This window comes from Hakea prostrata, chromosome 1 (genome assembly GCF_041222555.1).
Source record: "Hakea prostrata isolate BN-2017 chromosome 1, UWA_Hpros_2, whole genome shotgun sequence".
Lineage (NCBI taxonomy): Eukaryota > Viridiplantae > Streptophyta > Magnoliopsida > Proteales > Proteaceae > Hakea > Hakea prostrata.
This window is the reverse complement of record NC_142600.1, coordinates 79,586,740-79,612,397: the sequence shown is the minus strand read 5'-3', so window position 1 is coordinate 79,612,397 and position 25,658 is coordinate 79,586,740. Positions and strand designations below refer to the sequence as shown.

At 37.4% G+C, this 25,658-nt stretch overlaps 3 protein-coding genes across 3 annotated transcripts; all 3 read right to left on the bottom strand.

Annotated features, from left to right (window-relative positions):
* Nucleotides 1-183: 183 nt before the first annotated feature.
* LOC149030353 (plant UBX domain-containing protein 10-like) lies at nt 184-6,088 on the bottom strand. Its single transcript, XM_089142645.1, has 4 exons — nt 5,063-6,088; nt 3,455-3,625; nt 3,085-3,288; nt 184-625 (listed from the first exon to the last, which is right to left on the bottom strand). The coding sequence occupies exons 1-4, from the start codon at nt 5,894-5,896 to the stop codon at nt 395-397; spliced, it is 1,440 nt and encodes a 479-aa protein (XP_088998771.1). The 5' UTR covers nt 5,897-6,088; the 3' UTR covers nt 184-394.
* Nucleotides 6,089-7,697: 1,609 nt separating this feature from the next.
* LOC149030352 (aluminum activated malate transporter family protein) lies at nt 7,698-10,264 on the bottom strand. Its single transcript, XM_089152828.1, has 6 exons — nt 9,827-10,264; nt 9,605-9,745; nt 9,234-9,506; nt 9,033-9,157; nt 8,803-8,946; nt 7,698-8,693 (listed from the first exon to the last, which is right to left on the bottom strand). The coding sequence occupies exons 1-6, from the start codon at nt 10,164-10,166 to the stop codon at nt 8,229-8,231; spliced, it is 1,488 nt and encodes a 495-aa protein (XP_089008954.1). The 5' UTR covers nt 10,167-10,264; the 3' UTR covers nt 7,698-8,228.
* Nucleotides 10,265-19,687: 9,423 nt separating this feature from the next.
* On the bottom strand, nt 19,688-25,647 carry LOC149030351 (transcription factor LHW-like). Its single transcript, XM_089142644.1, has 10 exons — nt 24,795-25,647; nt 24,244-24,333; nt 23,928-24,036; nt 23,515-23,556; nt 23,277-23,336; nt 21,408-23,069; nt 21,222-21,320; nt 20,950-21,099; nt 20,681-20,806; nt 19,688-20,575 (listed from the first exon to the last, which is right to left on the bottom strand). Exons 1-10 carry the CDS (start codon nt 24,887-24,889, stop codon nt 20,387-20,389), a joined length of 2,622 nt encoding a protein of 873 aa, XP_088998770.1. The 5' UTR covers nt 24,890-25,647; the 3' UTR covers nt 19,688-20,386.
* Between the last annotated feature and the right edge of the window lie 11 nt (nt 25,648-25,658).

Genomic DNA, 25,658 nt, shown 5'->3' with positions numbered 1-25,658 from the left:
TCAGGTTAACTGATACTAAATCAGCATGATAAACACACAACTAAGATTAAGATTTCAGTAATTAACTACCATTCTCGACTTCCTCACAGGTTGATGTTGATATACAACACCAAATAAGCAGAAAACATCCTAAATTTTAGAAACCGAATTTGTAATTCTTGAAAGGATGCATTTAAACTCATTTCCCCAGAGGGTTACATTTAATTTGATTCTAACCTGCCTGAGAGGGAAGTGTACAGTGAAATATCCATTTTCATAGAAAGCAGGGCACAATGTCATATCTACACTGGGGAAAATATAAAAAATTTAAAACCCAAAATTTTGCATTGCGGGGTTCATTTCAGATTTCAGACTCCAAAACAGTCACATCTAAGTTTGAGGTAGAAGCTTTCCTTTACGAGTCAATTTCCACAAAGAGGCTGGCCTGAGGATGCAACCCTGCTTCTTCCAATGACATTAAGTGCTTCTCTGGGCCATATACTACTCGAGGAAAGTTAGAAACTAGGCAGTAATTCTCTGTGTTCAAGCAATCCAAAGAATCAACAAAATCATAGAGGGACTGTATGGTAGCTGTGCTGTAGAACCTCCTATCCTTCCGTTCTCCAGTAGGGAATCGTACCAAAACCTGTTACCAAAAACATAAATAACATAACTTTCTTCAACAATGACAAGAAGGAACCAAAAAATGGGGAAGGAAGATAAAAGCTACCAAGCTGAAGCAATTGCCTGCAAGGTTACTTATTATCAGCATAAAGGCCATTTTCATCTTCAAGGCCATTTTCATCTTCTGCTGCTTCTCTCACCCCCCCCCCCTCTTTTTTTCTCTTCTTTCTGGTCTGTGTTTTGGGTTGGTCTTTTTGTATTGGCAGGAAGGGGGTGTTTGTAAGGAGGGTTGGGGTATGTAAAACCATATAGTTGTTATCCATGCAGTCTTCTCTAAATAATTCGTGGACCATAAACTAGGAATCTCAAATTTCTGTTATTTCCATGCAGAGTATGAAGTCCAATAACTCAAAAAACGATTAAATGCTGCAAAGAAAGCTCAATTATCTTGAAAAACTTGAGCAACAGGTATTGAGTTGTTCCCAGTAAAATGCCCAACGAAATATCTAAACTAATTTCTTTTGGGCTGACATGGGTATCTAGATGTTTGGCCAGACTAGTCTCGTCCACACTGACTCCACAATCGCATGGACCAGGTCATACCAGGGTTGAATGAGAACCATTCTATTTTCACTAACAGCAGCGAAGAGCACTAAGCACCCCCATGAGGGTGGCTTCCAATGGAAAATATCCTTATTAACTGCTATGTGTCTATAGAAAAAAAATTCATTGTTTTCAATAACTAAAAAATATATCACAGCCCAAAAAGTTTCCAATCACAAGATATAGAGCATCACAGTGGGCCATAGCTTAACACAATTAAAACAGGATATATGCAATTTAAATTTAAATTAATAAAATAATAAAATAATAAAACTCTAATAGTAATTAGCAATTTATTGTCTACTTGACCACTGCATATATTAAATAAAGAGGCGGGGGGCGGGGAGGGAATATTTTCTTTTTCAAGAATATTCATGCAAAATTAAAGACTTACTAGCACAAGAAGTTGAAATCAAAACATATGAGTCAACTCTGTTCCAGTAGCATGATTCAGTGCTAAAGTTCCAGTAGCTGGTTGAATTTCAGCTCATTTTCCCCCAAAATTCTGTTATTCTATCTCTAGCTCACTTGTGGTGGTTGAGTTTCTAACTAATAGTACTCCATCCTATACTCTCTCTTTTTCAACAATCACTTGTAGTAGAGTTTCTATCTATAAAAACCTCTTATCTTCTATTATCACTCTAAGGTAGAAAATACTACCTAAAAGATTTCCCATTTTGTTGTTTTATTAGTTACCAACTTCTACTACAATCCCTCAATTGTTTTTACTAATAAAGTGAAGGGCAGAACTGCAGCTCATGATTTAGCATACAAAAGTTTTGTCTTGCTGGTGTGATGATACTGTGCCCTCCTTGTTGTAAATAAGGTAATTAATCAAACCTGGCAGTGGGAAGGCAAGATCTCTCCTCCCTCCTCTAGATTTTATCATTTCTGAGTTCTTTCGAGAATATAGTAACTGAGGAGCATTAAACTGAATATCTCCTGCATTATCAACTCTCCTTTCTACCTAGGAATTCTGGAATCAAATACAGGTCTCATCTTGTTTCACTTCATGCGCACTCCATTTGGGCAGTACTCTTTTGTTTTCTATTGTAAGATCAACTTGCTGATTGCATCTTAGGTTTCCTGGTCTGCTAGGAAATTCTATTAGTTTTTTGGTGGAATGGAAAGAAGTGATTCTTTTTTGGTTTAAACTCATTTCAGTAGCAGAGGTATACTTTAGCCTATTGATATTAAATCTGAAACCTGATTGTCCAAAAAAATATGTTGTTTGGTTGATTTTGAAGTTTCCTAGTCATACAAAGAACTGTCCATATAAGCCGAGCCAACCCTTAGCTCATACTGACACTTGAGAGGATTCACTCGAGGCATAAGGAGGGCTACTCAACCTAGAGGATCCATAAAAGGTCATACCCAGTACACAGGGCTCCTGCATTTGATACGGTCTGGGGAAGCTCAAATGCAACTTACCCTGTTCACTGAGGGACTATCTATAGGACTTGAACGCATGACCAAGTATTCAGCAAGTAAGCACTCAATTAAGGAGATCCACTGGTTTTATTTGCCAATTTGTTGTTATTGCAGTTCTCTTGAATCTGGACTTACTGCATTCAGTTTTGATCCTGTTCATCTGGTAACTGATCCTAGATATCAGAACCACATTAAATATCCAATACCACAAGAAGGCCATGGTTAAACAAGCTAATAGCTGCCTCATATGGCAAAATGTAAGCCAAGAACTCAAATTCCTTGTCCTTGTTCCAACAGTGAGTAAAATAGAAATCAACATAGGAATAAACACACAGAATAAATGTCAAAAGAACTTCACATGAGGAATAGGAGGATTACTTTGTAAAGTATAGGATACTACTGGTAAATAAGAATTAGAAGAAACTTCACATAAAATAGAAGGATTACTTGTGTAACTCCAGGTCCTTTCTCAGGTTCATCGCCCAATGACATAGCTTTCTCCTGCCGCCTTCTCACTAGTGCAGCTTCTTTTTCAGCAGCTTCACGAGCTGCTCTTTCTTGAGCTTCTTTTTCCTCCCTCTGTCTTCTCTCACCTTCTGCAGCTTCCCTCTCTAATCGTTCTTGCTCCTCTTTCCTTTGGAGCTCTCTAGCCTGATGTGACAAAGAAACAACATAACTTCAATTTAAATCAGAAAACTAGAATCAGGACCTAGAATTATCAAGTATGTACAATTCTATTGACATATATAATAAGGGAGCATGCCCTTCTACATAATATTGACAGACCACCAAAGGCCAGTTACAAAGAGAGACATACTTGATCAACTTCAAGTGCTGCCCTGTATGCAGCATCTTGTTCCTCTCTCAAACGCAAATTGTTCCTCCGTTCTTCCACATCAAGCCTAGCTGGCACAAGCACAGAAGCGCTCTCCTCAGCTACTCTCTGAAGGATGGTGAGCAATTGCTCGGGAGATTTCGGACCCTCAACCTGCAGAACAAGCAGCAGGCCAATTTAAAAAAAGCAATGTGCAACTTGAGTGGAAATCCATGAAGCATTCAGAGGGAGAAGCATAAACTTTGCCTAAAGTACTCTCTACAACAGATACACCAGAATTAAAATAAAAATGACATACTGGAGAATCACCTATTGTAGCACAGTAATACCAAAATAACTAGTATTTCTCTTCAATACGTTTTTTCTGCTGCAAGCAGTTCGCAGTCTCCTAAAAAGTCCTAGGTAATTTTCCACTCTCAAAATTCACAGAGGATTGCACAAGTTATAACCAAAAAAAAAAAAAAAAAAAAGAGGAATAAAGAGCTACATGATTTGGAAAACCCACTTAAGAAAAAGGGTTTCCTTCGCTGCCCACCCTAATTGGACCACATGGATATCTGCTGCAGCTATTCCAATAATTGGAATAAGAGGACATGCCTCATTGTGCAGTGTAGCTATGTAGACTATTCAGGAAACGGCTCCTTAAAAAAACAGTGGAGATTAATGGAAGGCACGTGTAATGGTACAGTATAAGAAGGAATAGCACTGGTGCTTGTGCTCTACACTAACACTGCACTGGTAACCCGAAGTCACTTCTCTGAAAGGACAGAGTTTCCCTAGTGCATTTGAAATGGTTTTTGCTTTGATAAACCTGGGTGGTGCACAGAAGTGATGGAAGCTTTATGAGGCAAGGATATGACAAGGATGAAAGAGACTCTTTTGAGTGGATTAGCTGCATGATGCAAAACACAAATTCAAAACTCCATGCTTACTCTAGGTGGCTTATTGGGTAACAAGGAAAGACAAACTGCTGTATCTAGCTTGAAGTTCCCCATCTCTTGTTTTCATCATTAAAATTTGCTTGCTTTTCAAACCACACCCACCCGTAAAAATATGCTAATAAGAAAACCAAGCCAAAGAAAAAGAGAAGGGGAAGTACACTCGAAATCATTTCTGTAGGTCCAATTTTGAAGATTATATTGGTTGTGGATCCTGCTTTCCATGGTTCCTGAAAATCAGAAAGTTTATCACTAAGTTCCAATTGCAGTGTGGTTCTCATTTGTTTATTTAATTCCTTAGTTGTTTAAGCATGCTAGGACATGTGGAGTGATGATGAAAGTCTGTTTTCCTTTGGATTAACAGGAAAAATCATTCCAATCAACAAATAATTTCAAATAAATACAGTAATTTACCAATAGCTACTCTGGGTATAAGTTAATTAATGATGCATAATTGAATAATTGCTATAATATTTTTATGACGCAAGCCCCAACAACTACTTTAAATCAAATGGAAAAACTAGGCTTATCTGAGAACGATACTAATAATGCAAACAACTCCGTCTACTGAAAGTTTAGTATTAGTTAAACATATTAAAGAAAATGTAAGAAAAATTAGAGCAGAACTAATCCCAAACCCAAAAAGAGTTACCTGCTGAAGTAATGCAATTCTCTGATTTGTAGCTGCCATGACTACAACACAGAAAGGGAACCTGGATGCCCTGAGGCTATTACTCATCTTAAATCCTTCGCTCGCCCTGATATTAGCTCCCCATGATACAAAATTCTCATTGATAAAGGACGCAACAACCTCGGAACACAAAGTTTCTTCACAAAACAACGGCGTGTCAGGGTGATCCGGGGAGTGTAAATAGACGAATAGGAGTTTAAATTCTTGACGAGAACGCTGCAACGCATCCATAAACCCCTCTGCAACAAAATTGGGACGAATCATTCCAAAACCTCTCTCGAATCCCGCAACGAAATTGGCAGCCTCAGAGGCAGCAGCAGAGAGGGTAACCAGAGGAGAAGAAGATGCATCCCCATTACGACCAGGAGCCAAACCAAGCAAGCCGAGGGAGTGAGAAAGAACACCGCCAGCAACCCACATACCGAGCCCGATTGCCCCAGAAATCAACCCAAAACTGCCCGAAATCACAGAGAATGGAAGAGTAATAAATTTCCACGCTAAACCTGGAGAAGAATCGACGTTTGAAACTGGGTGTTGCTCTAAATGAGCCAATTCGGATTGGTCGACGCCTTCCCAAGACTCCAAATCTTGTTGTCTGCTGCTCCAGGCAATGTTATGGTGGACATGGTTATCGTTGTCTGGATTGCTCATGGAAGCTGAATCCGAGGTGGTGAAGGCCGAAATGGCGAGCTGAAGATCCCAACCATGAGCAGCGAGGATCTCGGTACACAAATCAGGATCATCGAGGCCTGTAATTGCTTGAAAACATGCCAATTTATCGTCAAAATCCACCATACCTCCCTAGTCAATTGCAGAGAATTAAATAAACGGCCTGAATCGGTGGTTTCCAACAAAAGAAAAAGTGAAGAGATTCAAGTTAACATCTCCTTTTATCATTCCCACGAAATCAAGAACGAAGAAGCATTGAGATGTCTCTCTCAATGTGATCTCTCTGGTTTGTACTTGTAGTTTGTGCCAAATTTTTGGATAACATGACGAAACGTGTTCTCAAAATGCGGAAAAAGATCCGATTCGGAATTAGATTTCGGGAATCGGCTTTCCAGAACATCAAATTTGTGATTCACAAATTTTCAGGAAAAAAAGAAGAAGTTGGGTTGGGCCCCTTAACTGGGCCAAGAGGATCTACTGATCCATGGGCTGAAATTTTTTTTAGCACTGATCCATCCTAAGAGGAATGGCAGTGACATTGGGCTTGGGCCAAGCAGATCCTGATTCATTTCCTAATTCCTACCAATCAAACATACCAATATTTTGAAAATTTCTCTCTAAATTTTTAATTATGATAATGAAATAAATTGTTAGATACATATGTTTAACACAAGAGACTTATGCTGATTGGCTCCCAGATTAGTTTAACCTTTTGTTTGCCATGTCGACCAATATTATGGTTTATATTAGCTTCATAGTTCCAAATAGCAAGTAAGTACTTATGTCCTCACGAGGGTACCTCTAAAAAACCTATTCACCACAATAGAATCTACTTTTCATTTGTGGGTCCTTTGGATGCTATGTTGGTGATGTTCATGTTTCATTTAGGGTTGTTGTTATGACCAATATGATTAATCTATGAATTTGCAAGAAATTAAAAGAGGAAGACACACACAGTTGATGACAGAGTTCGGCTCTACAGCCTACGTCTCCAGGACTCAAGATAGAGCCCAATCCATTATATTAGGGGGCTAATGAAACCTTACAATTCATTTGAGAAAAATATGAGCGAAGGAAGCTCTTAAAGAGACGATCACAATAACGCAAACCAAGCCTGAAATCACGCTTGTTCATAGCAGAAATCTTCACAGAGAAGCAGTAGCAGTGGAGAGTTCTTGGAGAAACCTTGGTTTGTGAGAGAGAAGAAAGAACATAGCCAAAAATGAAAACCCAACACCAATTACAACCTCAACCCAAAACCCAAACCAAAATAATATACATGCATAGTCTGATTGGGTTCGTTTGGTGTCGGTTCAAGAATAGGTTCAAACTATGCCTAAGTCACGGCTCAAGTAATTAGGGGCTGAGAAATTACAGAGTAGACCCTAACAGTCGTTCTGGAGACTCAAGTACCGCACTCATAGTTTAAATCATAACCTTATGTAGTCCTCTTTGTTTCACCCTTTAACTTCTTTTCTTAGAGAAAGATAAATAGTTTAATATAGACCGCTTTCCTAGACAAATCTTGTAGTGATGACAAGATTTTATGTATTGTAATTTTTTCTTAGTTTATTTTTGTTACCAAGTGTTTAGAATCACCTGCAATGCTTGCCATATATAATTGGGAGGTGTGACATTACCTAACACGTCTTGTCTTGGGTGATATGATATTATCTAACACATATTTTAAACGAAATTGAATCGTACATAAACATACCACTCCACTTATATAGTGGGGAAGTAGAGTTCCATTTGAATTCCGCGAATACTTGTTCAAATTCTTCATATATTTGCTGTTTTTATCTATTTCTTTTTTATTTTATTTTATTTTATTTTATTTTATTTTAATAAGAAAGACTTAGTGTTTCTATACCTAATCATGAAAAGATAAAAAAAGATAGAACATCAGAAAAAACTTGGGAAGGTTTCATTATCTTTTGACATATGCAAAAAAGGTGATATCAAGTAATCAAATAATTCTTACCCAACAAAAAAACGTAATCGAGAAATTGATGGAGATGAAATCTTTTGCATCGAAGGAGTCTGAAGAAGATAATCTTAGTTTATTACAAATCAATACACTATTGACTATTGCGTTTGTGGTGTCTAATCCGAAATCGTAGTTTATTACAAATTGATACACTTATTGCAGGGTGGAACGCAATAGAGAGATAGTGCACTGCATGGTGTAACGCAATACCCTAAGAAGAAGCACTACTAATTTTCAATCTGGTAAGTACGTACGTCGTCTATGAGATTCTAATAAACCCTAGACGACTTTTGACCTAATTGTCCTTGTGATACTTTTCCCAGAATGTTATTGTACATGAGCAGAATCATTCAAAAATTGTAGGATCGATGGCTCAGTGCATTATATATAATCTTGAAAGAACCTCATTTTTTCCTCTTTGCCCGGGGAGGAGGAGATGTGTTCTTGTCTCAAGTACTAATTTAGAGCTCAAACTTGTTGAAGAGCTTTCATGGTTTTCTGTTCTTGGCAATCTGAAGTTGGCTTGTTCATGGGTTCCTCAATCTCAGGCTTGAACTCTGCCTGTTTCTCTAAGTCGTTCACTGCTTCAACCACTCCTTCAATCTTTGCCACTATTTCAATTAATAATGAAGCTACTGTGACAAGAGGAACAACCTCCATCAGAGTGAAAGAAGTGGGTGTTGAAATGAGCTCCTTCTTCTTCCCCTCAGGTGCTTCTGGCAATGGTGATGGGCACCTGAGTAAGCTGGGTAAGGACTTCAATGAATCTTGGAGCTCTTCTACTGCATCTTTCATATCTCCAACTGCTAATTCTGTGTTAGCAGATCTTCGCATGGTAGTCATTGTGATGGCTAATTCCTTCAAGACTACTGATGAATTGGAGCTTAATATCATGCAGGCATCACTGAGAAGCTTCTTCACAAAGTCAGGCGCCTATAGTTCAATATAAAAGAAAATCCAAAACTATGATTAGTCTTGTAAAGATTGAAGACTTGTAAATTGAGATCTGGGTTTTTAAGAATAACTGTTACTTGATCAGTACCTGAACCTCTGCAGTGATGCAGCCATTAAGAGCTTCCATGCAGCAGGCACAGTTGCGCATCATGGCTCCAATTTTGAGGTACTGCTTCCATGGATGGCCAAAGGAGAAGTTGCCATGAGCAGGTTCCCATCTGGCAAAGTTGGCCTATGAAAAAGGAATTTAAATTTCAGGAAAGAAGGGAGAAGCAAAAGACTTGTATAGATGAATCTGGTTCAAATTGGATTACTTACAAAAGAGTCTTCTGCACCTTTTGAATTTAACACACATTTGTATCCTAATAAAGTTTTCTTGTCTTTTTCCTCATTGTCAACCTTGACATCACTGTTCATCTCCTTGAAATACTCGGTGACACAGCCTGAAGAGTTGAACCAATATCAACACATATATAGTGCAAATAAGTTTCAGTAGTTCTGTGTTGTTAAGAGACTCACCATCCAGGGAATTGGCAAGTTTTTCCAGATTGCGAGTGATGATAAGGTGGAGCTCCTCACCAGCCCAAATGGGACATACAAGCATGCTGATGAGCATGCAGATGGAGGTCCCTATGGCAATTGTGGAAGCTCTCTCGTGAGCCATCTCCAACAATTTCTCAACACGAAAACCCGATACCGAAATCAAGCTGAAGGTGAGAATAAAGATCATAGCACCATAATCGAATCTCGCTTTTATTGTTGGAATAAATCTAGAGAAAGTTGCAGCTGAAGCTGATAAGAGCAAAACAAAGAAGAAAGGTTAGCTAAATTAGGTCATAGTCAATACAAGGCAACTTGTCCACTTCATTACTGCATGAATTCTAACAAACCTAAAATGAAGACAGAAGCTCCTAGAATTACAGGCTTAGTTCTTTCTCCGGATTGGCTAGCTACCCAGTGGACACCAATGGCTAGTGATCCAGCAATAACAGTTCCAGTGATTCTGTTTACACATTTAGATAGGCTAGCTCCTGTAACAAATCAATAACAAAAACTTGTTAAACTTAGAAATCAAAGTGAAAACATGGGTTGCAGTGGCATCGGATGCTCACCTACTGAGTATTCAAAGACCACCACAACAGTCATGACTGCCCACATAGCATTTCCTCCAACACCGTCATACAAAGGTCTCATATAATAGAACAGTGAGACTATGGTTAGTGCCATTCCTACTTTTAAACAATGGATGAATTTCTTAGGATCTTCAACACCCACAGCCCAGGCTTTCTTAAAGAAATTTCTAACTTTTGATGTGAACTTAACAAGCAAATCTAAGAACCCTAGCCCGGCTCTGTGGAAGAACCCAGATTCTGGAACCAGCAGCTCAGATGACTCATTGTTTTTCTGTAGCCTCCACTGTAACCCACCTGAAGTTTCCTTGGCATGAACCATCTTCCACTCAGAGCCACTTCCAACAAGTGATTATTAATCAAATCCCAAATGAACTGCTCTAGGAAGGAATTCTGGAGAAAGGAAGCTACAGAAAACCTCAAAACTCAAATTCCTATGTAGTGGAAAGCTAGCAAGGTCCTTTATATAAGTGCTGAGGCTTTGATACATTGGCTTGCTTTTCAAATTGTAATTAAAAACAAGAGAACAAACAACTAGCTCATCCGTAAAAAGGTACGGTCAAGTAAAGAGTACAGTTTGATTTGCATTTTATATTTAGGAAGGTAAAAGCTTAATGGTTTTAATTATGAATATAAGGACTGAATTTAATATTCAGGTACTTCTCCCCGGGTCCCTTTGTACTTCTGAAGCATGTCCCCCAGGGACAGCATTAGTAGCTGATGCATTAAAACTGAGTTTTATTGATAGATTTAATGCTAATATATCTAATTTAGATGAGTATTATTTGTCTTGATGGGCACCTTAAAGATAATAAAAATTATGATGAGAAGGATGTGATACCAGGGAGGGGAAGACAAAGATTGATCACAGAATCATAGTCGAATCTTGATTTAATTTACTGTGGGAATAATCTAGAAAAGTTGCTGCCAAAGCTGATGAGAGCAAAACAAAGAAAGGAAGGATAACTAAGTTAGGTCATGGAAGTGTATCTCAATCTATGGCCATTAAATGTCTAGATTATTAATAAAATGTCACAAAACTAAAACAAAGAGAGGAATGATTTCGACCGTTTTAACTTTCAAGGTCAAAATCAATTGTATGATTCGTTATGCATTCAAATTTACACCTGGCTATCAAATCTTAATTAAAATGGATGAATTGATCATGCATGACACGTCTGAGAGAGAGCTTTCCACAAGTTCATTATCATGGGGTTGACAATTTGGCAATAGATTTTAAGGGTTTTGTAGGAAAGGGGTTTTAAATGAACTTTCTAAGAAAAATGTCAATAAATAAATAAATATTACTTTCCTTATACATGTAGATAAAAGTTTATATATTTTCCAAAATGATAACACCTTGATATAAACCTAGAAATGACACTTATTATATATAAAGAAATTGCATCTGATGTTCTCAACATTTCATTTATGATGCTTAGAACACTGTCAATCAAGATAACACTAATTATATTGTCTTTTCAATTTTAGAGATACACGATGCTGAGTGAGTTGAAGTTTCTTAGCTGATTGGGGTAACTCAGGTTACATACTTATTGCAGGCTGAAGTTCTTGTCTCGAGAACTCTGGCTTTAGTAAGATTTGCACAATTGAAAGTGTTTTCAAATATCAATATTATAAAATCAAGGAGAATTCACCATTGCATGGAGACCAAAGAAAAACATCTTGGGTGCTTCTATGCCCACACAGTACTTTGATTCCTTCAATTCTTCCCAGACTGGTATATAGTTTTTCTATTCCTGTGGCTATCGATCTCAGCCACATATAGGATATCCTATTAAGGATAAATCCCTGAAGAGATCATAACTAACCTCTCCATATCTATTTAATTAGCAGCACAAACCTATAAAGCCAAATGTCCAGCCAAAGCCTAAATTAAAGACTGCTAAGCATGTTCAACAAACTAATAACTAAAGGGAAACAGTTAAGCATGGTTCCTCAAAACCTGTTCTAATGACAATTTCAATAAGTTGATTAGGGTCATATAGCTTTGTCTCTAACTATCCAAAATCCAACCTAATTATTTTAACCTATGATGTTCATGTTTTTAATTTACAAGTTAATGAATACATCAACATTGTGTGGCTCATAATGAAGGAAATATGTAATAGAGAAAGACGTGAATTAATGACTGCAATTAGTAAAATACCATTTGATACTTTAAGTTATCACTTTTGAGTATATGATGATAGATAGGAACTTCTTCTTGTATAATCAAACACACACTCTCTCTCTCTCTCACACACACACACACATCCCCACCACTTTCCTGCGGCAAGCAATTGAGATAATGTGACCTAACTAGATAAGAATCACTTTCATCAATGTAATGAGCAGTGAGAGAAGGTACGTTTTAGCCATTCTGGCATAAGACTATAAGTGCAGTGGAGAATTTAGTAAGAACTCGAAAACAACTTTTTCAGGTTTTTTTTTTCTTGGTTTGGTTGAATGATAGGGTATTTTCTTGATCAAGATGAAAAACAAAAACCAACATTACTATATATATGAATCAAATTTTTATTGTAACACAACAACACTTAGGAGTGAAGAACCTGATGGAAGAGCAAGATGACCTAATTTTAGACAACTCACGTTGTAGTGGATTATATATTCCTCTAAGTGGAAATCCCATTGTGGTCTGGCATGTAGATATGAAAATGAAATCCATTTTAGTGCTCCTTCATCACCTCTGATCATGGGTTTAATTAAGAACAATACAGTTCCTTCTCTATCTTCACAGTAATTATATACTAATCTTCTCTCTCTCTCTCTCTCTCCTGCCCTCCTTGGCGTGTATCAATTTTGTCTCGAAGGTAAATTAAATTAGGTCATGATTAGTGAGTGACTAATTAAAACCCATTTTGGAACTTCGTGAGATTTCCCAACTTTCTCACTAGTGGCGCCTGATCTTGCAATATTGAAGTTGGACCAAGCTAGAAAAATCTATAACTATTTTAGTTAATCAATTAATGGAGACATCACTAGAAAGAAGAGCACTTATCACTCAAATAATAAGTTCTTCCACAGCCATGAATCCATTTGAAAAGTGATTTCAACTATCAATTTTCAAAAGGATTTGTGTAAAGCATGCTTGTGAACCTTACAGAGCCCCAACTTCTTTCTCCTTGATGTACATAGACTAATACAGCACCATTAATCTTTCTTCAAATTAAAATTAAAACCATTCTTTCTCAGTTTAGCTTTGAAACCTCTTGATTAATTGGATCTTCGACTTCAAGACTAAGGCCAGCATTACACTTTCTATACTCCTTAACAGTATATTCCATATATGAACTTCTATGGAAACCCTCTTACCTAACAATTTAAATTAAGAACTGGGTTGGAAAAATTAGCTGGGTTTGGAAAAGTGATTACTGATTAGTTAGCTAGTTAGAATGGTTTATATAGCATTAATCATGTTAAATTAATATACAAGGAATTTAAGTCGTCTACAGCTATTGATATTTCAACATTCTTTAGTCGAGCAAGGATGACTTGTGAAGCGTCTTTAGGGTTTTCAAGTTTGAGTTTAACTAAACCTTACTTTAATTCTATAGTCTTGCAGCTGTAGACGATGTGGATCCTACGTATTAACATCTGTTCAAGTTCATGCATGCAACTGGTTTTGACGTGACTCGATTTAACAGTCCTTGATCACTTTTTAGGAACAATAAAACTAATTAACCAATAATATAACCAGCCTTGAACTAAGTCCTTAAACCAAAATTGATCATTAAAAGGAGAGAATGATTAATTAAATTTTTAATTACCTACTAGTGAGGTATCCATGTTTCTAAAGTTTGATGATGAAGGTAAGACTCGGTGTAATAATAAGGTAGTTATGCGTTATGATTAAAGTGGTCATAGGTTTGAGTCGGGAAATAACTTTTTCCGTAAAAAATAATTCTCCCCAGAGATATCATACATTCACAGAAACCTCGCGTAGTGCGTATGTATTTTATAGAAACCTCACGTAATGCATGTGTATCTTTTTCTTTTTTCTTTTTTTCCTTCAATTCCCTTTAGAGTTCATGGTGCTAATGGCAAATAATAGATTTAGTTCAAAGTAGAAGCTTAGCTTGATACAGTTATTTTTGCTTTGACTTATTTGTCATCCAAGTTTATGGCGAGTTTGAGTGTTACTAAGAGACTAATCACAATCTAGTTTAGAAGGGTATAATAAGGGGGGAAATGTATAAAGGACTTGCCTTCGAATGGAAAAATTAGTTTTGTCCATGAGAAATGTCATTTAATATTCTTTTAACATTCATCCATGACCATAGATGAAATAATGCCATAACTTCAAAAAATAAAAGTAAAAATGGATCCTATAAAACATAAGAACAAGAGTTTCAAGAATTATTGGTGAGTTTAGTTTCTCTTTCATCGATCACTCAAGTTCCCTATCATCCAAAATAATAATTAAAAAAAACATATAAATAAATTTATATGAGTTGATTTCAACACTAAATTGTAGAAAATCATAGCAGTGATATGCTTACAAATGCCATTTATTTCAAAAAGTTGGTGGGATATCTTCAATACTTGACCTTTACCAAATTGGATATTGCTAATCAAATAAGATTTTTAGCAATCTAATGGAATCCCACATTGAAGTTAGGTTGGATATATGATGATGATCTACAAAACTTGCAACTAGAATCAGAAACTATATGCAAAAGGAATTTCGATTAGTACATTTCACTTTAAATTCAGTGTTTTTCTTTTTTATTTATTTTCAAATGTCCAAAGAAGATCTAGTTGCACATTTAATTGTTAAAAAAAGTACATTATAATTGTTTATACTACACTGCTTTAACAATGTGGGCATTTTCTTTAATCAAATGACTTATATAGCATTAAATGAGAGCTTACACCTATAAAATCTCAACTCTTTTTTCAATGATAATTTTTTTTAGGCTAGTTGATGAATTATTTTGAGGAAAGAAAGACAAATTATTCTTAATCCTTAATAATTGATACCTTTCCTCTATAAACCCATTTTCATTAGTTAGTTATTGATTGAAACTTGCAATTTATGCATCATCAATAAAAGCATTCTTTTAGATCAAGAGACTGAAGGTTATTGAGCTCTAGTTAAGTTTCTTGAGGGATTCACATCAAAACCACCAAGATTATAGATGTATTGACATGAAATGAATATTTGGTGTATATATGTGAAACCACCATTAAGTCACCATATATGCTTGTAACTCTACCCACCTTATAGTGAAAAAAATATATATATTATGATTATTTATTCACTACTCTAATAACATAGGCATATGTTCTTTAATCAAACTAACATAATTAACAAACAGTGGCAACTTACATCTACAAAGAATCTAAATTTTCTTCAGTGGAACATGCATATATATTAACATGAGTTTTTTTTTCTTCTTCTTCTTGAATGATAAGTGGTATTCATCTTTACAGCAATTGGATTACAAATATATATACAGCTTGCCTGGCCTTATAAGGCATTAACCTTAATCTATCTATTAAATTCTTCTCACTAAGTCATGCATTGTGGTCCAACCTACATGGATAGTAATATTGTCATTAACTTTTAAGTCAAACCCAAAAACATTTGTAACCCAGCCACCTTACTTTGATTAAGATTCATAAAAAATACTTTTGAGTTGGTTTTTATTGCTTTCCCAATGAAGTAGTGTCCATTAATCACTGTATCCCACTAAATTTTTGTTACAAAATTCATTAGAAAAGCATTTTGAGCACTTATCAAGCTTTTAAATGTAACAGTTCTTATCAATCAAAATGTGCATGAACCTTGAATCCGAGTTTCGTGAGAATGGCCTCTTCAACATGATGAGCCAAGTACAAAAAGTAAAAATTCGGTAAAAGAATACCTTAAAAAGATTAAATTGGTTTGAAAATTTTGTATTGGTTTTAAATTTGAAGCATGAGGTTTTGAGAAGAGGACTATTTCATTTTGGACACTTATAAAGCTACCAAGTGGGACAATGCTTATCAATTAAGAGCACATTCTGATAAATATAAAAGAGTATTTGATAAGGTGGGGATGAGAACCCTTTTTGTTTTCATGTTTTAAGACAGAAGTGAAAAAGCAAATAGCTAGCCACCAGTGTATGAAAATGGCCCCTTCAATATGGAAGTAAAACAGGAGGTTTCAAGCACCAAAGGATGAATCCGTTTCTAATAGTGGATTGAGTTTGGTGGGGAAGGAGAGGAAGAGACAGAAAGGAAAAGGGAAAGAAGGGACCAGAGGTTGCAATGGAGGGGAAAGATACAGAAATTGGGATGTAATTAAAAAAAAGGGCGAATCTAGTGCCAAAAGTTTCGTGTAAGTAGAGTTTGGAGGGTAATTTTACTAGGTAATCTTATTCCAACATTTTTTGTCGAGAAAGCGTTTCGATAGCTTGACCTTGAAGCTACAACTGTGGTCAACCAATCATTGTGCCAAAAACACCCTTCAGTTGTGGTGCTGTAGGAGAGGGAAAAAGGGGGCTGGGGTAGAGGAATGTTGTCACACCCCACCTAGCTGAATTCCGTCATACCCGAATACCCGTGGATGTGATACACCGCAAGACCTATGTTCAGTTATAATTCCATACAACATGTGATATAATAAAATCAAACGAACAAGAATAAATCAAGTTTCAAATATAAAGTATCAATTCTGAAATAATGATTACAATTATCCATTACTTCAAAACAAAAGCTAAACATCAAAGTTCTAAGAAAGAAATAAAGTCTAAAGTTCGCAGCGGAAAAATAGTCTAAGGAATCTCTAAGGGAAGGTAACTCCATAAGAGCAATCCTGACATGAACATGAAACGTCATGTGCTTCCACTTCTTCTCCGACTACGCCCTCTTGGTAGCCATTCATCAAAGGATCTTCAACATAAGAGGGGTCCTCATAATCTATAGAGCAGTCTAAAGAACAAACAAAAATAAAGGAATGAAATCATATAACTCAGTGAAGTAACTAACATTCACATCATATATTCATCCAATTTCCTAATTTATAAGACAATCATTTAATTAATAATATAAACAAACATATGCATGGTGATGATATGAGGTTCTTAACTCTGTAATGTAGTCTCTATAGTAGACACGCATTAAGTCATACATCAGTCTCCTTTGGGCGGTCTCATCACTCTTCCCTCACAACACTAAAACACGTCTGTTGGGTTCTTAATTGTTGTTGGGTCAAGTCACATCAATCTGTGGCTGGGGTATAAGTCACAACTCTCTCACATCACCATTTGGCATGAGAACTGGCGCGTGTCAAGGATTACTCTAAGCCCAATGCAAAGTCATATGGTCTCGTACTACATATGGTATGGATACTTCCCCTATGGCACCAACCAACTCAATTTAGTATCTTTTCACACCTAGAGTAAATGTATCCTATGACACCAACCAACTCGGATAACGTTGACCCCTAACCCTATGGTCATCCACATATAATGGACATGATGTTCTCCATGTCCTCTCATGGGTTGGTTACCGGTCTTGAGCACCCATGAGCCCTTATCTATTATATACAACCATACCATCTCATGATGACAGTGGGCCTGCTTGATGCTCATCGGACCCAGCCACTGACATCATGGGTTAATTGGTTTTAATACCCCTACCGAAAGGGTAGTAATACTCATGAGATCACCTAGCCAAACATTTCTAGACATGCCCTAAGTATGTCAACCAGTAATCAAAGAAAACACTAAGAGCACTATAGGAATGCGTCCCATACTGCCTCCTCTAATGTCCTATGACAGAATGTCAAAAGGGCATTCCCCATTCTCCAATCACAACCTAAGCAATCACATAAGGTCACTAGAGCAATGGGCCAACACACAACCCTAGTAGAAAATAAAGGTAGAGAGAATAATAATATTCCTCCTCTCCGTTCACATATATTTTCATACCATCCTCATAACAATAGTAATAGATTTAAAGGCAAAGAGCAATATCAGAACAAATAGCTTTACCTTCCTTTCATGCAAAGTCACACACTAGCATAGTATGATCAATAGAAATTACAGCAATTTATATTAACAAAAGAAATTAAAATAACAACAATTAATTAAATACAACATGGTTAGTTATTCCTCACCTTTTACTTTGATCATTTCTCCACAGTCCAAGAATTCACTCCCACAAGTTTGGTGACTAAAGATACATAAATCTATTCATGCAAGAGAATTAATAATCAAAATTAGAGCCAATTTGGGTTTCAAAGGATATCCCAAAATCTTTCCACGAAAATAAAATCATAACCACTAGTTTAAAAATGGTAGTTCTCAACCTCACTAGTGAATGGTCTCTATTTCGCTACCAATTCGAAGTCTAATGGAAACGAAACTTTGGAAAAGTTTAATTGGCAGCAAAAGGATCCTACAGTACCTTCAATTTGTCCAATTTAATGTAGATAAAAAATGCCCAAATTGGCTCTCCTAAATCACCTGTGGGCGACTCAGAAAGTCAAAATGCAAAAACCTTCGCAAGGGATCGCATCATTATCTCTTATACTCAAGGGAAATATTAATACAAGAAACAAGAGCATCCAAGATACCTAACGTTCTCCCACAACCACAATTCCACCAATAAAAAGAAGAGAAGATCCTACAAAATTTTGTCTAAAGAGAAGGGTTTAAGAATTCTAACATTTCTTAATGTTCCCGCAATGATCCGAACTGCAGAGCACCTTTGATTGGATGAGAAATACTCTTCTCCTTGGTTTCTCCTCTTCGCAAAGCCTCCTCCTTTTTTTAGCATTAAAAATGCGTTTACGGGTGAGTGACAATCTAAAATAGGGTTTAAAAACCCAAAATCCTGATTTTGCCCCATAACTGAAAACTAGGTGGGGGTTGGGTCACCCAACCGACCGGTCCATGGTTGGACCCCCATCCAAACTCCGATTTCGATGATTTTTGGTTTGATGGAACGGTCTTTCGATGATCTTCGTTTGGATACCTTAATCTCATCAATCGGACTCTCCATTGCCAGTCTACAGATGTTCCAAAATCACCCATTTTACGCCATTGTGATCGATCTTCTCTCTTCTCTTAAACTCTAGGAGAGTTGTCGAATCATCACAAGGGTTATCCACAAACATTGAGTCAATTTTTGAACTTTCGGGCTCGACTTGAATGGCTCACAATTGTCATCAACTCGAGGCTCGGGTTCGCAATCTTGAAATCACGGGTTAAAGGAGTAGAAATCCGGGGGATTTCACAAATGTAACTTCAAATATTTTTGAGGTTAAGAACTCAAGATCATTAGAGGAAACCTCTTCTCCTACAAGATTAGTTTTGGACTCCTATCTACCATATTGTGGCCTTAAATTGAAGTTCTCCCTTTGGGGTGGATTTTGGATCCCCTACTAATTAGGATAGAGGTTTGTATTCCCTCACATCTTTCCACCACACAATAATGGTGGAGCCCACCTTTAAGTGTTGACAAAATGAATCAGAGTTTTGACCCTAGTGAGCCGCATATATACACCCTCCTAATATGTGGTGGAGAGGTATGAGAAGATCATAGACATCTACCCTAATGGATAGAGGATCCTGACTCGAGTCGGTGTTATCCCTATCCCTAAACCCTTGACGATGTCACTTATGAGTATTTAATGCCTCCACCCTAAACATGTTCATTGATTAATCATGGTAAGGTCATACTTCTTTCCTTTGTTTCTTAACCCTTCTTCAGGAAGTGTCATTGAAGAGCCAGTGTTTAATTCCAATCATTAGATATATACAGCATGAACTAACCATTTATCAAGTTTCCAGGCTGAAACCATTCTATGGTTATCTTTCTGATGCCCCTTTTACCTAATCAATCACCTGCTGGTTGTGCCATGTAATTAATGTGATCATTTTGAACTGAATCTCATTGAGATTCATTTTACTGAATTTGTGCCACTTTTACTGTCACACTGATAAACCTTCTGCAATATCAATGTTAGGCACTACTACCCATCTTATTTTTCTTTTGTAGAGGCCAATCTTTGTAACTCTTCTGTAAAATATAGCTCAAAATATAGCCCTGAAACAAATCTTAGGCCAGTTTTATTGACTATTTCTAGCTTCAATTTCAATGAAAATTCAGGGGTTATACACAAAGTTAGGGAAGAAGCCAAGAAGAAAGAGCACTCAAATCCACCATATCTCTCTGGTTTGTGTTGGCATCCTTGATCCGTATTTGTCCGACATGGACATCATCCCATCAATGCCACAAATCCTGCCTAAGCCCAGTCCATACTAGAATTCAACTCTTCGACAGAATGTTTTTGCAATAGCAATGTCGAAAGCACCTGCAATTTCAGAAACTCACCACACCATATGTGAATCTTTCCCCCTTGCTCTTGGGGTTTTGCACCTCCTTCCTCATTAAAGAGTGACTTGGATCAACACAAAGCTGTTTTATCAATCTTGAGGACAATCTTTTCCAAAAACTACCAGTCATGGCATGGCATATGATGGTGACTGCTCGACACAATTCCAGAAGATGATTTTTTGTATCTGGTCACTGTATTCCATCAACCAACCTGACTGGGAGTGGCATTGGAGATTGCTGGAAATTGTTAAATAGAGTAACCCCACTGTCAACAACCTTGCTTTGCTGATTACCTGAACCAACCCCACTACTTGCTGTTTGTTGCAGAAGATGAACAAGTGACAAAAATATGTCCATTCTGGTTACTTCCTTGCTTGCCTGTATGAAAACCAAGATCAGTTTCTTGTTGTGGAACAAAATAAATGAGGTTATTTTATTTTCATTTTCTGAGGGGTTTTCTCATGTTCCCTTTCTAAGTTTTACCTCAACGACAAACCGTGCCCAGAACTTATCTTCTTGAACTTCAATTTCCCCCTTCAAGATAGTCAAACCAAAACCTCGTATAATGTCTGCTATCTCAAGAGAGAAACCCTTATCTTCACAAAGCATCTGTAACAGGAAACATGATTGAATTGGTTAACTTTTTTCTTCTTTCAAGTAAGTAAATAATTTATGCAGTTCAAGGCCAAAGATAATGGTTTTACTCCCAAAACACAACCAGATAAGTGTGTCAAGTCCAACTTTTTGCTCACCTCTATAAGCATCTGCCTAGGGGGGCCAAGGTCCTCAACTATAATGGGGCAGACCATGGTTTGACCACCGACCTCAAATGCCCAGGTAGCACCACAACCATCGGCACTCGTGTTGTCTTTCAGAATCACACAGCTCTCATCACCAATCATCTGCGCAACAATAGAAGTTAAAATTAACATATCGGAAAGATGCAATGATGAAATGCTGGCTACTAGGCTTAAATTTCTCTTGACAAACAAATAGAAACAAATGGAAGGATGAGCTGAATTACTTTAGGTTCATCTTTTTTAAGTTGATCAGCATATTTAGTCACACTTTGCAAGAAGAGCATATGTTTGATGGTTCGATCCAACAAAGCATCAATGCTACACTGTTAAACCAAATAAAAAGCAAACAAGATCAGTAATCCTGTGATCACCCAAGCAAGTTAAGAAACAGTAAAATCTGATGTGTATACCTTTGCACCATTAGGCACAATCTCTCGCAGCTCTTTGATGCGGTCTTGGATTTGTTGACGGTCTTTTGGCCTTGGTCGAGTACTTTCTCCAGGCCGAGCTCTTTTCTTGGCAACTGTGTTTGGTTCTTCAGACCTCTTAGGCTGAGTAACCGCAGAACTCTCTGCATTCATGCTATAGGTATCATCTATCCACGACCCCACATGAGATTTTGCAGCAGTTTCTTTTTGATATACAACATTGTTAATTCTCTCCAAGCTATTAGATTCAGGCACCACCACATCCATATTTCCACCTAGGAAAGAGAGACCAGCCAACTGAAATTGATTACAGTATCCTGAAATACTTCTAGTTCTCGTTATAGTACTTGCAGAATCCTCTGAAATAGGATGAGTAACCGAGTTGAAGTTGCTTACAACATCATTTAACAACTGCTCACCAGAGAAGAATCCTCTCTGCGGAACAGTCCTAGAACCAACATCTAATCCTGAGATACACTCTGAAATACCAGTAAAACTCGGGCAGTCACTATTCCCTAGTGGCAATATACCATCATCCCAGCACTCTTGTCTCTGGCTGCTGCTGAAATTCAACCCCAAACCATCAAAAAGTTCGTTTTGAGCAGGCAGTTGAGCACAAGCATTTGAAGCCCTTACTTTGCCATCACATACAGCATCTGGAGAATTTATGCCACTGGTTGCATGTGTAACTCCCTGATGCAAATGGCTACCTGGCACCACCGTAGTGTTGGACAAGTTGGCATTCTGTGTCACTCCATTGTTTCCATGCTCTAAACATGGCTGGATAATGCTCTGAGAAAGATTTTTTACTCGGATAGGTTCAGAGACCGCTGCTGCAGCTTTGGATGACTTAGATCCTCCAGTGACTGTAGAAGAACAAGATGCTATCTTTGGAAGTTCATCTTCTGTTGGATGGCTAAAGTGAGTGAGTGTATGGATATCTACCAACTCCCCTGCATCACACCGGCTAGTATTGTTTCCTTCAGGTGATCCTTGGTTAAAAACTAGATCAAGTAACCTGCCTGTGCTGCATGAAGGAGGGAAGGTTGACTCTCCTTGGAAACCCACATGCAAGTTCTTGTAAGATCCAGGAGTACTCAGATTGGATGAAGGTACCTTTGGAGTAACACACATTCCTGTTCCACACAGTAGGTTTGGTTCAAAAGAATTCAGGGTTGAAACTTCACAATTCGTGGTTTGGAGTTTAAGAACAGTGTTCTCTGTACAACTGGTATAAAAGTGTGATAAGCCCTCTGAAAACTGCGTACTCGGTTTTGATAATGTCATTTCAGCTTCCATGCCTTCCATTTGAGGTTGGTTTTTATGGTGAAATTGGTCCCCAATTACGGTGGACAAGCTACCATGTTGCAATGCTGCAGTAAAAGCAGAAGATTGAGGAAGAACTAATGATGAATCAGATTTCCCCATCAGCTCCTTGCAGCTATCATGATAAGAGGTTTTGATGTTTCCACAATTTGAATAAGAATTGCCAGACAATACTACTGAAGCAAATGATCTGCATGGATTATAGACTTCACTTTTCATGTTGTTCAGTGCATTCCACGGTAGAATAAGCCTATCAATGCTTTCAATCTGCCGAAAAAAACTTTTAGTTTGATCCACAAACTCCGGCCTCTCCAGAATCTGTGCAGCAAAGGAAATATGATCAACAATACATTCTGAATGTACAGCAGAAGATTGCAGAGGTTACCAGCATTAGCCAAATTAGGTTTTATAGGTTATATAAATCAATGCAATTTTCCCCTAGGGATCTTTCAAGCTACCGGACATTGCTTTGATTCATCAGTTCTATGAGAATAAGAGATAAATTTACTCTCTCTAGGTACTCACCTTCTGGGTAGATCCAAACTGTACCACACCCAGTGGTGCAACAGAAATTATCGCAACCGTCTGCAAAACAAATGCAAGCAACCAATTACATGCTTTGTGACTTGAAGTCAGAACAACTTGATAAATTTTCTAGCGGGGGCATGGGTACAAACAGGTTGAAAAGATGTCATAAGGTTCCCCGCCCTTTGAGAATAGATCGCATATGCTTAAAAGACAAAAGAAAAAAGCAAGTTCTTACCTTTATTCCTGAGGAAAGCAGATGATGAAACTCTGAATTATCCTGTGAAAAAGTAGTTTATCCAAGTTAGTGGCAGGAAAAACCAGCATGAGAGGAGTGCCTTGCCTTGCCTCCTAAATTATTTCAATTAAGGATCAGAAGACAATAGTCCAACACTAGTTCACATGACAACCTTCAGGAAAGTTTTAAAAGAAAGAAATGACTTTGTTGTGGATCTTATAAAGTAAATCAACATGGACTAAAAGAAAGAGGGAAAAGAAGAAAGAAATGACTTTGTTGTGGATCTTAAAAGGTAGAAACAACGGGAATTTTTCCAACATTTTAAGAAGTGGAAAAAAGCAAAAGTAAGAAAATTCCAGACTTCTGCAAATAAAACAAAACTTGAAAATACATAACCAAACATTCTGAAATACCTGAAAGAGATCTTGACTGGCAATGTATCCTGAAGGACTCCCTTCTCCACAGCAAGCATCTAAGAACAACCAACGGTGCGTCCCAGTAAAAGCAGCTTGTCCAACGATTCTAAATAAGACAAGAAACACCAAGTTACTCTCAATAATTCCTGTACCATGCTTTAGTTTGCATGGAGACACTTGAAAAACGCAAGATCACAGAGAAGGAAATATACATTAATTACAAGGGTAGGAGATGCTAAGATTTATGATAAAAGAAATAGAAGATCAAAAAGCACAGATTGAGAACCAAAACTCTGAAGCATAATGAGCATACCCTTCTCCCAACAAGTGGACCTGAGGAAGTATTTTATCAATCACCATGCCCAGATGTTCTCCATAATAAGCATCTTCCAAGGTTAATAACCTGGAATGCATAAAAAATCTAGGATTAGAAAAGAAAACTCTTACATCCACCTCAGCAGAACTAAATCGATTTACATTCCCATAACGACTGTATTACAGAATTCCATCAGAAAGGGGATAAAAGAAAAAAGCCAGAAGATTCTCTGCAATGCTAAATGATGTATGCTGAAATATAAACCAGAACGCAAGGAGAATGCTCTTAAACAGAAATCCCACAATGCTTCCATAAGAAAATGGCAAGGCGTATGGATAGAGTGAAGTATAAAAAAATGGAGCCCATATGGAATTTAAAAGACGGGAAGAAACAGGTTCCTAAGAAACCCCAAAAAATCAAATGAGAGAACAAAATTGAAACCAAATCTTGGAAAAAAAACATGATAAGAGGAACAGAGAACGTCTGATTTCTTAATACAATGTAAAATAGGAAAGAACTGAAGTACACAAATGCACTTAGTTACTTACAGGGAGTTACGCCGATTGACGCGCCAGAAGACTCCATACGACCAGCCATTGTTGCAACAGAGGTTTTCAAGCTCGTCTTTAAGCCGAGAACTCATCTCTGCTTCGTGAAATCTTAGAAATCACAGACCAGAAACTGTTAGAGATACATCTACTTCAAAGCTCCTCAGCTGCTTGTGTTGCAGATCTCTGCTCTGTCCCATTCCCCGGTTCCAGAAAATCTATTTCTATGAAGAAAAGAAAGGACCCAGTAGCTCAATGGAGGATGCAATTATAAGTTCCAACGTGAACAATCTGAAATGCTTCAGTAATGTCACCATTGGCAGTAGACATGAAAAACCCAGCTGTTATATATAGTATAAAGAAGGCAGGCAACTGGGGAGCTATGAAAGACAAGAATGATAAGAAGGCGGTTCCTCTGCAACTACACTGAAAAGGAGGTATGAGCAACCAGGAGCAAAGCTTGGCTTCTGTGAAGTCTGAATTCTGAAACTGAATAGAAAGAAGGTTCTTGGGTGGGAGAAAATCAATGGAGCTTGGAAGGGCTGAAAGGTTTGGAGCGGATACTGAAAAGATGGATTTGTTTAGGCCTTGATATATATATATAATTCAGGGAGTGAAGTTAAAACGGAAGAACAGACAAAGAGAAAGCAATTTTATGCCTTCAGAATGATATCATCATCTGATTATCTAATCTGAAACCCCCGAAGTTGAAGGTAACAATGAGATCTTACTCCTTTTAGAGACAAATCCTCCTGTTCGATCTCTTTTGCCCTCTTTCTCTCTCTCTCTCTCTCTCTCTCTCTCTCTCTCTCTCTCTCTCCCCTCCATTTTATACTGGGAGACATTAATGCACATCTAGTGCCT

What these genes read in the sequence shown, in the direction of transcription:
- LOC149030353 (XM_089142645.1), bottom strand. Translation starts at nt 5,896, where the DNA reads ATGGTGGATTTTGACGATAAATTGGCATGTTTTCAAGCAATTACAGGC. An exon ending in GAATTGCATTACTTCAGCAG is followed by an intron (nt 3,626 to 5,062) that starts GTAACTCTTTTT and finishes CTTGTTCTGCAG; the next exon opens with GTTGAGGGTCCGAAATCTCC. An exon ending in CAGCACTTGAAGTTGATCAA is followed by an intron (nt 3,289 to 3,454) that starts GTATGTCTCTCT and finishes TTGTCACATCAG; the next exon opens with GCTAGAGAGCTCCAAAGGAA.
- LOC149030352 (XM_089152828.1), bottom strand. Translation starts at nt 10,166, where the DNA reads ATGGTTCATGCCAAGGAAACTTCAGGTGGGTTACAGTGGAGGCTACAG. An exon ending in GGTCTTTGAATACTCAGTAG is followed by an intron (nt 9,746 to 9,826) that starts GTGAGCATCCGA and finishes GATTTGTTACAG; the next exon opens with GAGCTAGCCTATCTAAATGT. An exon ending in AAGGTGCAGAAGACTCTTTT is followed by an intron (nt 8,947 to 9,032) that starts GTAAGTAATCCA and finishes CCTTTTTCATAG; the next exon opens with GCCAACTTTGCCAGATGGGA.
- LOC149030351 (XM_089142644.1), bottom strand. Translation starts at nt 24,889, where the DNA reads ATGAGTTCTCGGCTTAAAGACGAGCTTGAAAACCTCTGTTGCAACAAT. An exon ending in TGCTTTCCTCAGGAATAAAG is followed by an intron (nt 23,337 to 23,514) that starts GTAAGAACTTGC and finishes TTTGTTTTGCAG; the next exon opens with ACGGTTGCGATAATTTCTGT. An exon ending in GGGCACGGTTTGTCGTTGAG is followed by an intron (nt 20,576 to 20,680) that starts GTAAAACTTAGA and finishes GTTTTCATACAG; the next exon opens with GCAAGCAAGGAAGTAACCAG.